This window comes from Anolis sagrei, chromosome 2, assembly GCF_037176765.1.
Source record: "Anolis sagrei isolate rAnoSag1 chromosome 2, rAnoSag1.mat, whole genome shotgun sequence".
NCBI lineage: Eukaryota > Metazoa > Chordata > Lepidosauria > Squamata > Dactyloidae > Anolis > Anolis sagrei.
In genome coordinates, this window is record NC_090022.1 from 198,400,405 (window position 1) to 198,414,446 (window position 14,042).

Genomic DNA, 14,042 nt, shown 5'->3' on the forward strand with positions numbered 1-14,042 from the left:
CCCTCCAGGTGCATGAGCAAACTTTGTCTCTCCAGATGTTTTGGACCTCATGGGCAAATTTGTCTCTCCAGGTGTTTTGGACTTCATGGGCAAACTTTGGCCCTCCCGATGCTTGGGCAAACTTGGAACCTCCTGGCTGTTAGGAATTGTGGGAGTTGAAGTTCAAAACACCTGGAGGTCCCAAGTTAGCCCATGCATGTCCTGGAAGGCCATGAAGTTTGTCCATGAAGTCCAAGACACCTGGAAAGCGAAATTATGCCTATGAAGTGCAAAACATCTGGAGGTCCCAAGTTCGCCCATGCCTGTGCTTGAGTGAGGGAGCGCTTCTTAGCCCCGCCCCCACCTGTTCTTCCCCGCAAGCCCCTCCCCGTCCCGCCCTGCCAATCTGGACCCCCCTTGTCCCTCCCCCTGCAGCACCTGGCTCCCGCGCCCCTCGCATTGGCTGCACGCGCCCATCAATCAGCGTCGGGCGCTGCTGACATCATGCTGCAGTAGCGGGGCTGGGCAGGGCAGGGCAGAGAAGGCAGCGCAGGCAGCCAGAGAGCCACCCGGAGAGAGAGAAGGAGAGAGAGAGAGACCCCGCTCCCTCCCTCTTTCCCTGCAAGATGGGGTCCGGGCAGCCCTTGGCCTGCCTCCTGCCGCTCCTGCTCCTCTCCGCCGGCGCCCTGGGCAACAAAGGTGAGCTGGGGAGGCGCCCCGACGGCCCCTTCCTCCACCCTTCATCCCTCCATTCATCCCCACCATGCGTATTGCCTCCTCCTATCCATTTGGCGCCCCTCCGCGGGCACACACCCCTTGTTTTGCCTCTCCTCCAGGCTGCATTGAGGAGAGGAGGCTCCCTTTGCCCACCCCCTCCAGCACTGCCACATCTATCATCTCCACCTGCATTAGTGATTATGGAGGCATCTGTGGAAGGTGGAGGGGGGGGGGGCTGCATGTAGAGGATGCAAAACAAGCTTCCCACATCCCAACATTGTGTGGGAGAAGGGGAGGTGTAAGTTGGTGGCTCTCTTTACAAGGAGAAAGGCAAGGCATGGATTCCTTGTATTGTCCAAGGCTTTCATGGCTGGGATCACTGGGTTGTTGTAGGTTTTTTGGGCTGTATGGCCATGTTCTAGAAGCATTCTCTCCTGACGTTTTGCCTCCATCTATGGCAGGCATCTTCAGAGGTTGTGAGGGTAAGATGTGTGACCTATGTTGAGCCCCATACATTCTGGGGAGGTGGAGAAAACCCTAGTCATGCTCCCCACTCTCATGAAGCACAAGAGAAGTGTGAAGAGCATCTATTGACAGTCCTCCTTCCTTGAACATTGTGAGGGTGTTGCATGTAGAGGATGCAAAACAAGCTTTCCACATCCCAACCTTGTGTGGGAGAAGGCGAGGTGTAAGTTGGTGGTTCTATGTACAAGGAAAAAGATAGCCATGGATTCCTTGTGTTGTCAAAGGCTTTTATGACCAGAATCACTGGGTTGTTGTAGGTTTTTCGGGCTATATGGCCATGTTCTAGAAGCATTCTCTCCTGACGTTTTGCCTGCACCTATGTCAGACATCCTCAGAGGTTGTGAGGTCCTTGCTCCTTAAGGATATGTGTGACCTGCTCTGGTCCCACCTATGTTGAGCCCCATACATTCTGGGGAGGTGGAGGAAACCCTAGTCATGCTCCCCACCCCATGAAGCACAAGGGGAGTGTGAAGAACATCTATTGAGAGTCCTCCTCCCTTGAACATTGAGAGCAAAAGGGAGGGAGGGAGAGGGAGCTCTGCAGCAGCATTAGGATTCAGCCTGCCTCCTGGTTTTGCAGACCCTGCGGGACAGATCTCCTCCTGTCCTTCCCCAAATGCATGCAAACCCCCCAGAATGGCTAGCTTTGCCTCTTTTCGATGCTTGTTTCCCCAGGGAAGTGCCGAGGGCTCTTCCCGTGGCCAATGGGAACAGGGGAGGATGTGTTCCTCCATCATTAGCTTGTTACCCCAGCAACAGGGGTATCTTTTTGCATTGCACTCACACTGCTGACCCTCGCTTTTCCTTCCATGTCTGAAATAAGGAGACTTAACATAGGGACATGGGAAGGGATGTGCAGGGAATGGCTCAGGTTAGAGGTACACACTGCAACCTGATGACAAAGGAGAGATGGCAAATGGTTTTTTTTTTTCTTTTCTGAATGCTGGATCATTTTACATCAAGCCTGAAATCAGCCTGATGAGATGAGTATTTTGACTCACAAGATGGTCTGTGGCTTCCTGCTGCATCACCCCCGCTCTCAGAGGCCCCTTCCACACAGCTGAATAAAATCCCACATTATCTGCTTTGAACTGCGATATATGGCAGTGTGGACTCAGATATCCCACTTCAAAGCAGATATTGTGGGATTTTCTGCCTTGATAAAGGTAAAGGTTTCCCCTGATATTAAGTCTAGTCATACCTGACTCTGTGGAGTGATGTTTATATCCATTCCTGAGCTGAAGAGCTGGTGTTGTCCGTAAACACCTCCAAGGTCATGTAGCCAGCATGACTATATGATGTGCCATTACTTTCCTGCAGAAGTGGTGCCTATTGATCTAGTCACATTTGCATGTTTTCAAATTGCTAGTTTGGCAGAAGCTGGGCTAACAGCAGGAGCTCATCCCGCACCCCAGATTTGAACTGCCAACCTTTTGGTCAGCAAGTTCAGCAGCTCAGTGGTTTAACCTGCTGCGCCACCAGGGGACTTAATATTCTGGGTTATATGGCTGTGTGGAAGGGCCCAGAATCTCAGATTGAACTAGGTTATATGGCAATGTAGACAGGGCCTCTGTTGTTCCATTTTAGGTTTTAAGCACCTAATGAGGTTTGAGCTGCATCTTTGGCTCTTTCACGACTGATGCTCCCTCATCCCAAACTGCAGTGCATCCTTACGATTCTCTGATTCTGACTATGTCCTTCAGTGCCTACTTCTCATTTACCACTAGTACACAGAGTTATCCCACTAGCACAAACCAGCATACTGTTTCGAGATGCATTCTCAAGACAAAAATGAGTGCCTGCTACACACCTATCTTACTGCTAGCTCCCAGCATCTAGTATTCAAGGGCACATGCTTGGATACCAAATGGTCGTAGGTTTTGATAGGACAGACTTGTGTCATTCTATCTTATCTGAATAATAATAATAATAATAATAATAATAATAGGATTTAAAGATTGAACTGCAAAGACTCTGGCACAAACCAGTCAATATGGTCCCAGTGGTGATTGGCACACTGGGTACAGTGCCTAAAGACCGTGGCCTGCACTTAAACACAATCAGCGCTGACAAGATTACCATCTGCCAGCTGCAAAAGGCCATCTTACTGGGATCTGCACGCATTATTCGCTGATACATCACACAGTCCTAGACACTTGGGAAGTGTCCGATGTGTGATCCAATACAACAGCCAGCATCTTGTTGTGTTTCAAATAATAATACTTTATTGACCATCCTATCTTCCCCACTCAGGGTGGCTTACAACAAAATAAAACACAGTAGCAACCATTGAATGCCGAGGATAACATATAATAAATCGCAAACAAGCTCAATAAAAAATACAAAAACACTTAAATAAACAATACATAATACATAATGCAATTCACACAATTACAACATATTAAATCCTTAAAATCTCTTAAAATTTGACTAGAAGATGGTAAACAGCAGATTAATGAAGGTAGATGTTCAGCAACTAGTCGAGAATGCACATATATGTATATAAAAGCTTTTTTGATCGATACTAGAGCTAGCAGTCACCACCACATTATCTTTGGGAGTAAAACCGGAGGTTCTTTCTGTGCTGCTCTGATGTATGCTTGCACATCCATGATGTTTGGTAGGTGACTACTAAGATCTCGTACTATAAGAGACAGAAACAAGCTTAATTTCTATGTATTATCTCTACACTCTGGAATTAGTAAATATCGGAGTATTTTAAAAATGTTTCCACTTCTGATCCCATTCTGCCCACAAAATGTTTACATGACCCCAGGGATATAAAATAGATATAAAAATCAAACAATCAGCATTTGTAAGGCTTGCCAAACAGGCCAATTTTCCTTTTTATGAAACACAGCTGAAGCATTTTCGGCAGAGTCGATTGTAAACACTGCATGTTGTTACAGGTTTGTCTAAATGGATGGCATTCAGAAACCTTTTACTATTGCTAATTTTTTCGTAATCCCAACATTGAGTTAAAGAGAACCCAGGGTCCTTCCACACAGCCCTATATCCCAGAATATAAAGGCTGAAAATCCCACAATATCTGCTTTGAACTGGGTTATCTGAGTCCACATTCAGATAATGTGGGATTTTCTGCCTTGATATTCTGGGATATAAGGCAGTGTGAAAGAGCCCTGGTTTATCTGAGTCCATACTCAGATAATGTGGGATTTTCAGCTTTGATATACTGGGATATAAAACTGTGTGGTAGGGGCCCTATTTTGGGTCAGGACCTATAGTTTAAGAAACAGTAGTATAGACCAGTGGTTCCCAACCAGTGGTCCATGGACCACCAATGGTCCACAAGAACTAAAGTATGATCCACAGCCTCACCGTTACTACACCATTGTAACGAGAGTGACTGGTCTCACGAAACCTTATAGTGCCAAAGCTTATTAAATATAATTTTCTGTGGGCGAGCAGATGGCGGCTACTGGGTGGCATATGTTCTGTATCGGAAACTGGAGCTGATGTGGTCTATCCAATGCTATTTTCTGAATCAGCATCCCAAATAACCAAGTTGTTGTTGTTGTTCATTCGTTCAGTCGTTTCTGACTCTTTGTGACCTCATAGACCAGTCCACGCCAGAGCTCCCTGTCAGCCATCACCACCCCCAGCTCCTTCAAGGTCAATCCAGTCACTTCAAGGATACCATCCATCCATCTTGCCCTTGGTTGGCCCCTCTTCCTTTTTCCTTCCATTTTCCCCAGCATAATTATCTTCTCTAAGCTTTCCTGTCTGAATCTAAAATTGACCAAGAACTGATTCGTAACCATTTTGGTACTAATGTTGGAGAGTGGTCCCTGGGCAAAAAAAGAAAAAAAGCCAAGAACCCCTGGTATATACCAATAGTTCAGTTTTCCTTTGTGTGGGATTGCTTGGGACATTCAGGACCAAGGTCAGTTCAGACACGTTCACATGGAAGCTGGATAAGTTGCTGCTTCCATTTCTATTTCTATTTCTATGGCAGCACCTTTTCTTAGGGCAGATCTACACTGCCCTATGTCCCAAGATATGATCCCAGATTATCTTCTTTGAACTGGATTATATACATCTACATTGCCAAATAATCCAGTTCAAATCAGATAGTTTGGATTTTATATGGCAGAGTTAAAGGGGCCTAAACTGAGGGATTGTAGAAATGGTAGCTGTTGCACATCTGGTTTCCACATATAAGTCCACATGTATGGTTTGATTGCAAACCCAGTGGCACAAGGACCAGCCCAAGATGATTTCTCTCTCTGGTAGAAAATACAGTCTTCCCACTAACTGACACCAACTCCAGTTTCCCCAAAGTGTCACCTACGTAAGCCTATCTTGATTTTATGCAGGAACTGTGGATTTCAGTGAGACCAAAGGCACTGGATTGACCCAAATGGGTCAAATATATCAACGTGCGCTCTGTCCCTCCTAAAAGGGCTCTGATTCCATTCTTCTGAAATGGTTCTCTTGCTTTGTCTTGCCTTGTGATTAGTTATGAATTAATGTCCTTGAAGATCCTCTTGTGGGATTCTCCAGCAGTGATGAACAGCTCCTCTGTGTGTGGGTCAGCATGACTAATGTGCTTTGCGAATCATCGAATCAGGGAACTAGTAGACAGGACTAAAAAAATGGTCACCTGGTCCAACTCCCTGCCATGCAGGAACACACAATTGTAAAGAGCTGGTCATCCAATCTCTGTCCAAAAAGCCTCCAAAGGGAGTCTATCCACAGCCTCAAGGCAAAACTATTTCACTGTTGAACGGCTCTTACACTAAGGAACATTTCCCTACATTTTAGAAATCTACTTTCTTGTAATTTGAATCTGCTGGTTCTTGTTCTAGTCTCTGCAGCATCAGAAAATGAGCTTGCTCCATCATCTCCTTGACAGCCTCTGAGATATTTAAAGATTGCTATCAAGTTACCTCCTAGTCTTCTCAACAGCTAAACTTACCAGGCCTTACTAAGCTTTTCCACAAAGGGCTTGTTCCAGACCTTTTGATAATTTGATCTTGAAACATCTCATCTTGCCAATACCCTTGTGCTGCAGTGCTTAGAAATGCACACTGGACTCCAGATGAAGTCTGAACAAGGCAGAATAGAATCCTTCTATTACTTCCTTCCACCTGGACACTGAGGGCCCTTCCACGCAGCCATATAACCCAGAATATCAAGGCAGAAAACCCCACAAGATCTGCTTTGAACTGGGTTATCTGAGTCCACACTGCCCTATATTCCAGTTCAAAGCAGTTAATGGGGGATTTTTATTCAGCAGTGTGGAAGGGGCCTGAGATCCTGATGATGCAGGCATAATACTACTTTTGGCAACCATATTAAGTTTCAATGGTTTCCCCTTGATATTAAGTCTAGTCGTGCCCAACTCTGTGGGGTGGTGCTCATCTCCATTTCTAAGCTGAAGAGCCAGCGTTGTCCATAGACACCTCCAAGGTCACGTGGCTGGCATGACTGCATTACCTTCCCAACAATGGATCCCATGCCTTGTGTGATGAGGTCGCAGAGTTATTTAGCTAGAAGGACAGACAGTCATTAAAGGTAAAGGTAAAGGTTTTCCCTTGATATTAAGTCTAATTTTGTCTGACTCTGGGGGGTGATGCTCATCTCTGTTTCGAAGCCAGCATTGTCCGTAGATGCCTCCAAGGTTATGTGACCAGCATGACTTCATGGAGTGCCATTACCTTCTTACCGAGTCAGTACCTATTGATCTACTCACATTTGCATGTTTTTGAACTGCTTGCTTGACAGAAGCTGGGGCTAACAGCGGGAGCTCACTCTGCTTCCTGGATTCAAACCGCTGACCTTTTGGTTAGCAAGTTCAGCAGCTCAGTGGTTTAACCTGCTGCATCACTGGGGGATCCTTATGGTAACCACATGGTTACTTTATGTTTAAATTGTAGACTATTAAGATGCCTTGTTCCTTTTCAGGTGTGTCCATCCTGTCATCCTGTACCCAGACGGCACCCATCCTGTATTTGCACATGTCTTTTCTCCCTGACGAAACGTAGTCCCTTTCCCTTTCTCCCTGTTGGAATTCATTTTTTTAGTTCGGAGGCATGAGCTACCTCTGCCTATTACGATGTCATTGGGGATGCTCTGCTAAGGCTGGTAGTAGTTCTGCTGCAAGGATTGTTTTCTGATGGGAAGCAGTTACTTCCAAGGATACCGATACCTTCCTCCCCTTCCATTTTGAAAGTCTTCAGGATGTTCCCAGGGTTGTGAATGGAGGGAGGCACATCTCTATCTGTGAAGGATAAGCCTAGATCAAGGGGAGAGTGGGGCGGGGTGGTGGGTTGTAACTAGGCCATTGTGATCTAATCTCAGAGACCCCATTTGATAGAGATTGGTTGGGGGATGGAGTAGGGAGGGTGTGTTCGTTTGTAATGATTTTTCTTCTTTCCCCCTTTCTCTACCCACCAACCTCTTCTGTTTCTGTGCCCTGGAGGTTGTGTGATAAAGATTAATTTTCTATTTCTGGGACGGTGACATTTTTCAGAGCCTTCTGTTGGCTGCTGCCTCAATGTTGAATTTGGACTGGGTCCAGGCAACAAGATTAGCACTTCGGGCAATGAGGAGGGGCCATAGAGAACATGGCACACGCAAGGACAGAACAAGGGATGCAGGGGCTGGGGATGGATACAGAGCGAGAGCGGAATACAGGGCAATTGGTGTACGTTTTACGAGGTACACACCAAAGACTCCCCAACAAACCTGAATGATGGAAAGCTCCCTCCGTCTTTTTCCTCCAGGCTTTGGTTTAGCTATTCCATGCCCGTGTCCAGATCTTTCTGTCACCTTTTCTGTTGTCGAACGTGTGGCTTCAAAGCCCTTGAGACCAGGGACTGTTTGGTTACAAAATTCCTCAAAGAGAGAAGGCAGGTCTACGGATGGCATGGGAATGACAATGATATTCTACCGGAAGCCATCAAAGCCTCTGTTTTAAACTGTCTGGTGGTGACATTTTCCAGATCTGACCTCTGCAGCTCCTTAAATGCAGGGATAACAATTACTTCCTCTCTTCAAGGACTTTAAAATTTTAGAACTTGTCATGAAGTAAAATGTATTCGTCTGTATGATTCTTCATTTAAAAAAATAATAATTAAATGGGTGGTTGTGAGTTTTCCGGGCTGTATGGCCATGTTCCAGAAGCATTCTTTCCTGACGTTTCACCCACATCTATGGCAGGCATCCTCAGAGTTTGTGAGGTCTGTTAGAAACTAGGCAAGTGAGGTTTATATATCTGTGGAATAAAATCCAGGGTGGGAGAAAGAATTGTTGTCTGCTTGAAGTGTGGATGTTGCAAATAGCCACCTTGATTAAAATCAGGACAGTAAATAAAGAGCAGCACTCAAAAAGCAGGGGAATTCCAGACAGAATTGATTAGGGCCAGCCAACATCTTCCAACAGAAGATTCTCCCAGGCAGCAACTAGCCAGGCTTTGAAGCTGCAAGGCCATTAAATGCTAATCAAGGTGGCCATTTGCAACATTCACAATTGTCTCAAGCAGGCAAGAGTTCTTTCTCCCATCCTGAACATTCTACAGATACATAAACCCCACTTGACTAGTTTCCAACAAACCTCACAAGCTCTGAGGATGCCTGCCAGAGATGGGGGTGAAATGTCAGGAGAGAATGCTTCTGGAACATGGCCACACATCCCAGAAAACTCACAGCAACCCAGTGATTCTAGTCACGGAAGCCTTCGACAATGCAATAATTCCTCAGCTTGTGTGGAAACTGTTTTTAGCTACTTGAAACACACGTGAAAGCAAAGTTCACAACTACCCAGGACAATCCATAGTCCAAAACACAAATATGAACCATATTTGAATAATGTTTTATATCTCTGTTTCAACCACAAACAGAGCCACATAGAGATATGGGAAGTAAATGTATTATTGTGTTGTTGAAGGCTTTCGTGACCAGAATCACTGGGTTGCTGTGAGTTTTCTTGGCTGTATGGCCATGTTCCAGAAGCATTCTCTCCTGATGTTTCACCCATATCTATGGCAGGCATCCTCTGAGGTTGTGAGGTCTGTTGGAAACTTGGCAAGTGGGGTTATATATCTGTGGAATAATGTCCAGGGTGGAAGAAAGATGTCTGTTGGAAGCAAGTGGGAATGTTGCAACTGACCACCTTGATCAGCATTTAATAGCCTTATAGCTTCAAAGCTTGGCTGATTGCTCCCTGGGGGATCCTTTGTTGGGAGGTGTTAGCTGGTCCTAATGTATTCTTGTCTGGAATTCCCCTGCTTTTTGAGTGTTGCTTTTTATTTACTGTCCTGATTTTAGAGTTTTTTAATACTGGTAGCCATATTGTGTTCATTTTCACGATTTCCTTCTTTATGTTGAAATTGTCCACATGCTTGTGGATTTGAATGGCTTCTCTGTGTAGTCTGACATGATAGTTGTTAGAGTGGTCCAGCATTTTTGTGTTCTCAGATAATAGGCTGTGTCCAGGTTGGTTCATCAGGTCCTCTGCTATGACTGACTTCTCAGGTTGAGTTAGTCTGCAGTGCCTTTCATGTTCCTTGAGTCGTGTTTGGGCTTTGCTGCATTTGGTGGTCCATATATAGACTTGTCCACAGCTGCGTGGTATACGGTAGACTCCTGCAGATGTGAGAAGATTAGATGATTTTACGTTTATATTTCATAGTGTGAAATACCTTGAAGAGCTTTCCAATCAAAGTGAAGATTATCTGCCTCTATATCCATGTTATATAAAACGAAACGAAACAGTCGGGATTGGTTTAATACCATTGAGATTCTCAGGAGAAGGCATTTCAAAGTAGAAATCTTTGCCCAGCCCATGACTGACAAATAATGCCCATGCACTTAAGAGCATTTGGCGCTGTCAGAACAAAATGGAATGTTAAAGAGATTAGATACTTCCATTCACCACAGTATTAACCCTGCAACTAATTATGTATCTGGTATTGTGAAACAAGGTCTGAAAGCATAAGAAAAATGGAACAAATTTGAATGCTGCTCTTGCTTCATGAAGATGTTTGGTATGTCTGGAAAAGGACTGGAATAAGGAAAGAAAAGCTCTGCTAATTCTCTCTCCCTCCTTCTCTGTGCATATCTGTCTAGTAATTGCTTAACAGGCAATGAACTACAAAACTTTCACCAATACTAGCTAGATTGGGTGCTCTAGGATTTATTTGTTTATTTATTTGTTTATTTATTTATTATTTACAGTATTTATATTTCGCCCTTTCACCCCGCAAGGGACTCAGGGCGAATTACAATGCACACATACATGGCAAACATTCAATGCCATAGACTCACAACATATATAGACAGACACATTCCAGCTTTTCTTGAGGGTATTCTGGCCATCAGGGAAGTTGTCCCTTCACCGACCATTTGTGACATTGATGAAGTACTTCCTCATTCTTTCCATGCTTGCTGGAGATTTTTACGGCCTTGTAAATTAGTTAAATTTGCCTCCCCGCATAAGCGGTACCTAAATTTCCTATTTGACAGATGCAACTGTCTTTTGGGCTGCAAAGGTTGACAGAAAGCTACACAAAATTGGTCGGAAGCTCACTCCGACCCGGGCTGATGTTTCGGTCAGTAGTGATCTTAATGCAGCTGGCTCCCAGCCAGCTGCACCACAGTCCCGGTTTTATTTATTTACTACCAATATATTTATATACTGCCTTTCTCACCCCCGGGGGGGGGGGCAGGACTCAGGGGGGTTTACAACATATTAATGGCAAAAATCCAGTGCCATATACATATAGAAAGAAAGAAATTGTAATGACTAAACACTTACATATAATTATAAATTAAAATAATTAAAACCATTAAACATAAGACATAAACAACTTTTAAATATTAAAGCAAAGCATTAAAAACATTCGAGTATAAATATTAAAATCACATGATCCAAAAATAGTACACTGTAGCCATTCCGATTATGATTGTACATATTTACTAATTATTCATTGCACTGCATTGTTTGGGCCCACAACCATTTATTTGTTTTCTTTCTAAAAGCCAGGAGGGAGGGCGCTGATCTAATCTCACTGGGGAGGGAGTTCCAGAGCCGAGGAGCCACCACTGAGAAGGCCCTGTCTCTCATCCCCACCAACCGCACTTGCAACGGAGACGGGAGTAAGAGCAGGGTTTCCCCCAGAAGATCTTAACCTCCAAGATGGTTCATAGCAGGAGATGCATTTTGATGGATTCAAAATGGTTTCATTCTGTTCCATTTGTCAGGACCACTATCAGCCTGATGGCTTCACCAGCTTTTGATCTGGGGTACCACAACCCCTATCCCATTCTCAATGGTGGTAATTCAGAAATATTATTTCCTGGAGCATCTTGTGCTCCCCACCCTTTCTGCCTTGTTGGAAAGAAACCAAGTATACTTGGGACATTATGCTGGTGAGAGATCTACCGTATCTCTTCTTGTGATCATCCTGTCATTTGGTTTATTAGGTATTTTATTTTATTCTTTCTGCAGAGAACTCAGGCCAAACTTAAGGAACCCCCTCCCTATTCACCTGTATTAATCGTATCAGGCAAAGCCCAGGCTCAGAATCACCTGATGGTGAATGGTTCTTCTTCATTCTTCTTGGTCCCTCGACCTATTTGATTTCACCTCCAGTGGTTCCCAAACTTTTTTTTACCCTAGAATGTTTCTTCCGCCCCATATGATAAGACTAACAGTCTCCATAGGAGCAGAAAACAAGCTCCCCCTCAGCATGACATCCTTTCAAACATTTCAATATCATGTCCGATTTCAGCCTTCTTTTCTCTAAGCTATACATATCATGATCTCTAAACCATTTTTCATAGGACTTGGTTTCTAAACCTCTGATCATTTTGGTCACCCATTTCTGGATATATTCTAGCTTGTCAATATCCTTCCTGAATTGTATCTGGTACCTGAACTGGAGACAGTCTTCCAGGTGAGGTCTGACCAAAGCAGAATAGAGTGGGGCTATGCTTTCCCCAGATCTCAACACTGTACTCCTATCACATTGGTTTTTTTTAAAATCTGCCACATCTCACTGTTTGTTCATGTTCAGCTTGTGGCCTATTAAGATTCCTAGATTCTTTTCACTTGGGCTATTTTCAAGCCAGGTGTCTGTGCAGATTGCCCTTGCTCATAGCTGCCAACTGCACATTGGGACTCTTGGAACAATATATCATATTGGCTAGCGTGCCAACCCTGTCTCTAAATCACAGTTCACTGGAAATAAGTCCTGTCTTACTTGCAACTAATTTACACCATGTTGTTTGAAACTGGATGTGCATCCCAGTCCTATACCGCTTTTAGCAGGATACACTGCCAAGTAAATGAATAGGATTGCACCCTTAATCATTGCGATCTCAGATGGATGGTTGGGTGGATTAATAATGTTTATGTATGCTTTCTTTTTGTGATATCTCTTTCATAACTTGATGAAAATGCAAAATACATAGAGGTTTCAATATAGCAGTAACGTGTAAAGAGAAGATTATGATTGTCAACTAGTAAGCATATCTGAATGATGTTCATCCTATTTCCTTCTTCTTCCCCATTCCCAACTCTTACAGCCAACAAGCACAAGCCCTGGATTGAGGCTGAGTATCAAGGTATCGTCATGGAAAATGACAATACAGTCCTGCTGAACCCACCACTCTTTGCTTTGGACAAGGATGCGCCATTGCGCTATGCAGGTAAATGGGTGAAAGAAGGCAGGGAGACCTTACTTGTGGCCAGGGGTGGCTCAACCCATTATGCAAAGTAAGCATTCGCAGTATAGTTGATTTTGTCCAGGGGCGCTCTTGACGTGCTCTGGGGGAAAATAGACCTTGACATATGCAAGTTGTAGTTAGTTACTGGGATGTATAGTTCACCTAAAATCAAAGAGCATTCTGAACTCCACCAATGATGGAATTGAACCAAATATGGCACACAGAACTTCCACGACGAACAGAAAATATATATCAATGATTGTTTGGCGGGGGGGGGGGGGGGGACTCAGAGCAGATTACAGCATATAAAGCAGCAATAGGAAACCTTACCATGCTAACTAGATTTGATGCGGTTGATCGAGAAAGTTTAAGCAGTGGATTTTAATGTTGAGACAAATCTTTTTCATGTTTATGTATGCATGTAATTTATTTATGTCCCAGCATTGCATGTTTGCCATTTGTATGTTGTACTCCACCCTGTGTCCCCTCTGGGATGAGAAGGGTGGAATATAAATGCTTTAAATAAATAAAAAAAACATAAACAGACATAGGCAAACATTAAATGCCTCCTTACAATGAGACACAAACATATAATACAAGACAAAAATCACACAAAGCATGATAACGTCCAGGAATAAGATATAAATAAGTATTGAGCATTAAAACCATTTAAAACCTATTACAATTATTGTGGAGACTCATCAATGAAATAGTATATTTCGCTAAGCTCAGTCATCAGTGATAACCACGAGCCAGCAAGAAAATTAAGAGATGTCTTCACAAAATAAATAAATGTTAAAAATCTGAAAACAAAATAAAACCAAAAGTTCCCATTAAAGCCCAAGAGGAACAGAGTCAAAAGATGAGTGTCAGCAAAGAAGTCAGCAGCCCCAATCCAAGCTCAGCCTAGTTTCAGTACTAAGTTGAGGGTCAAAAGGGGGCTGGTTGGTAAAATTTCCCAGTACCGTCAATCTATAAGGTATACGTGACTTGAAGCAACTTTGGGCTATGCCTAGCTAGTGGTGAGGTCATGGCACAGTAACTGGAAATGGCAGAGATGGTAGAGCAGTTCTGCTGCACCAACTTCTCTAGGTCGATACTTGGCAGTGGGAGGGAAGGCCGAGTGGA

The 14,042-nt window shown here is 44.0% G+C and overlaps 1 protein-coding gene across 1 annotated transcript in view; it reads left to right on the forward strand.

Moving 5' to 3' along the window:
- The first annotated feature begins 453 nt into the window (after positions 1 to 453).
- The window catches only part of CLSTN3 (calsyntenin 3), a 42,440-nt gene continuing 28,851 nt past the window's right edge, over positions 454 to 14,042 (forward strand). Inside the window, exons 1-2 of the mRNA XM_060762578.2 lie at positions 454 to 678; positions 12,774 to 12,896. Of these exons, the coding sequence (XP_060618561.2) occupies positions 606 to 678; positions 12,774 to 12,896 (196 nt within the window). The 5' untranslated portion in view covers positions 454 to 605. The remainder of the gene's footprint in view (positions 679 to 12,773; positions 12,897 to 14,042) is intronic.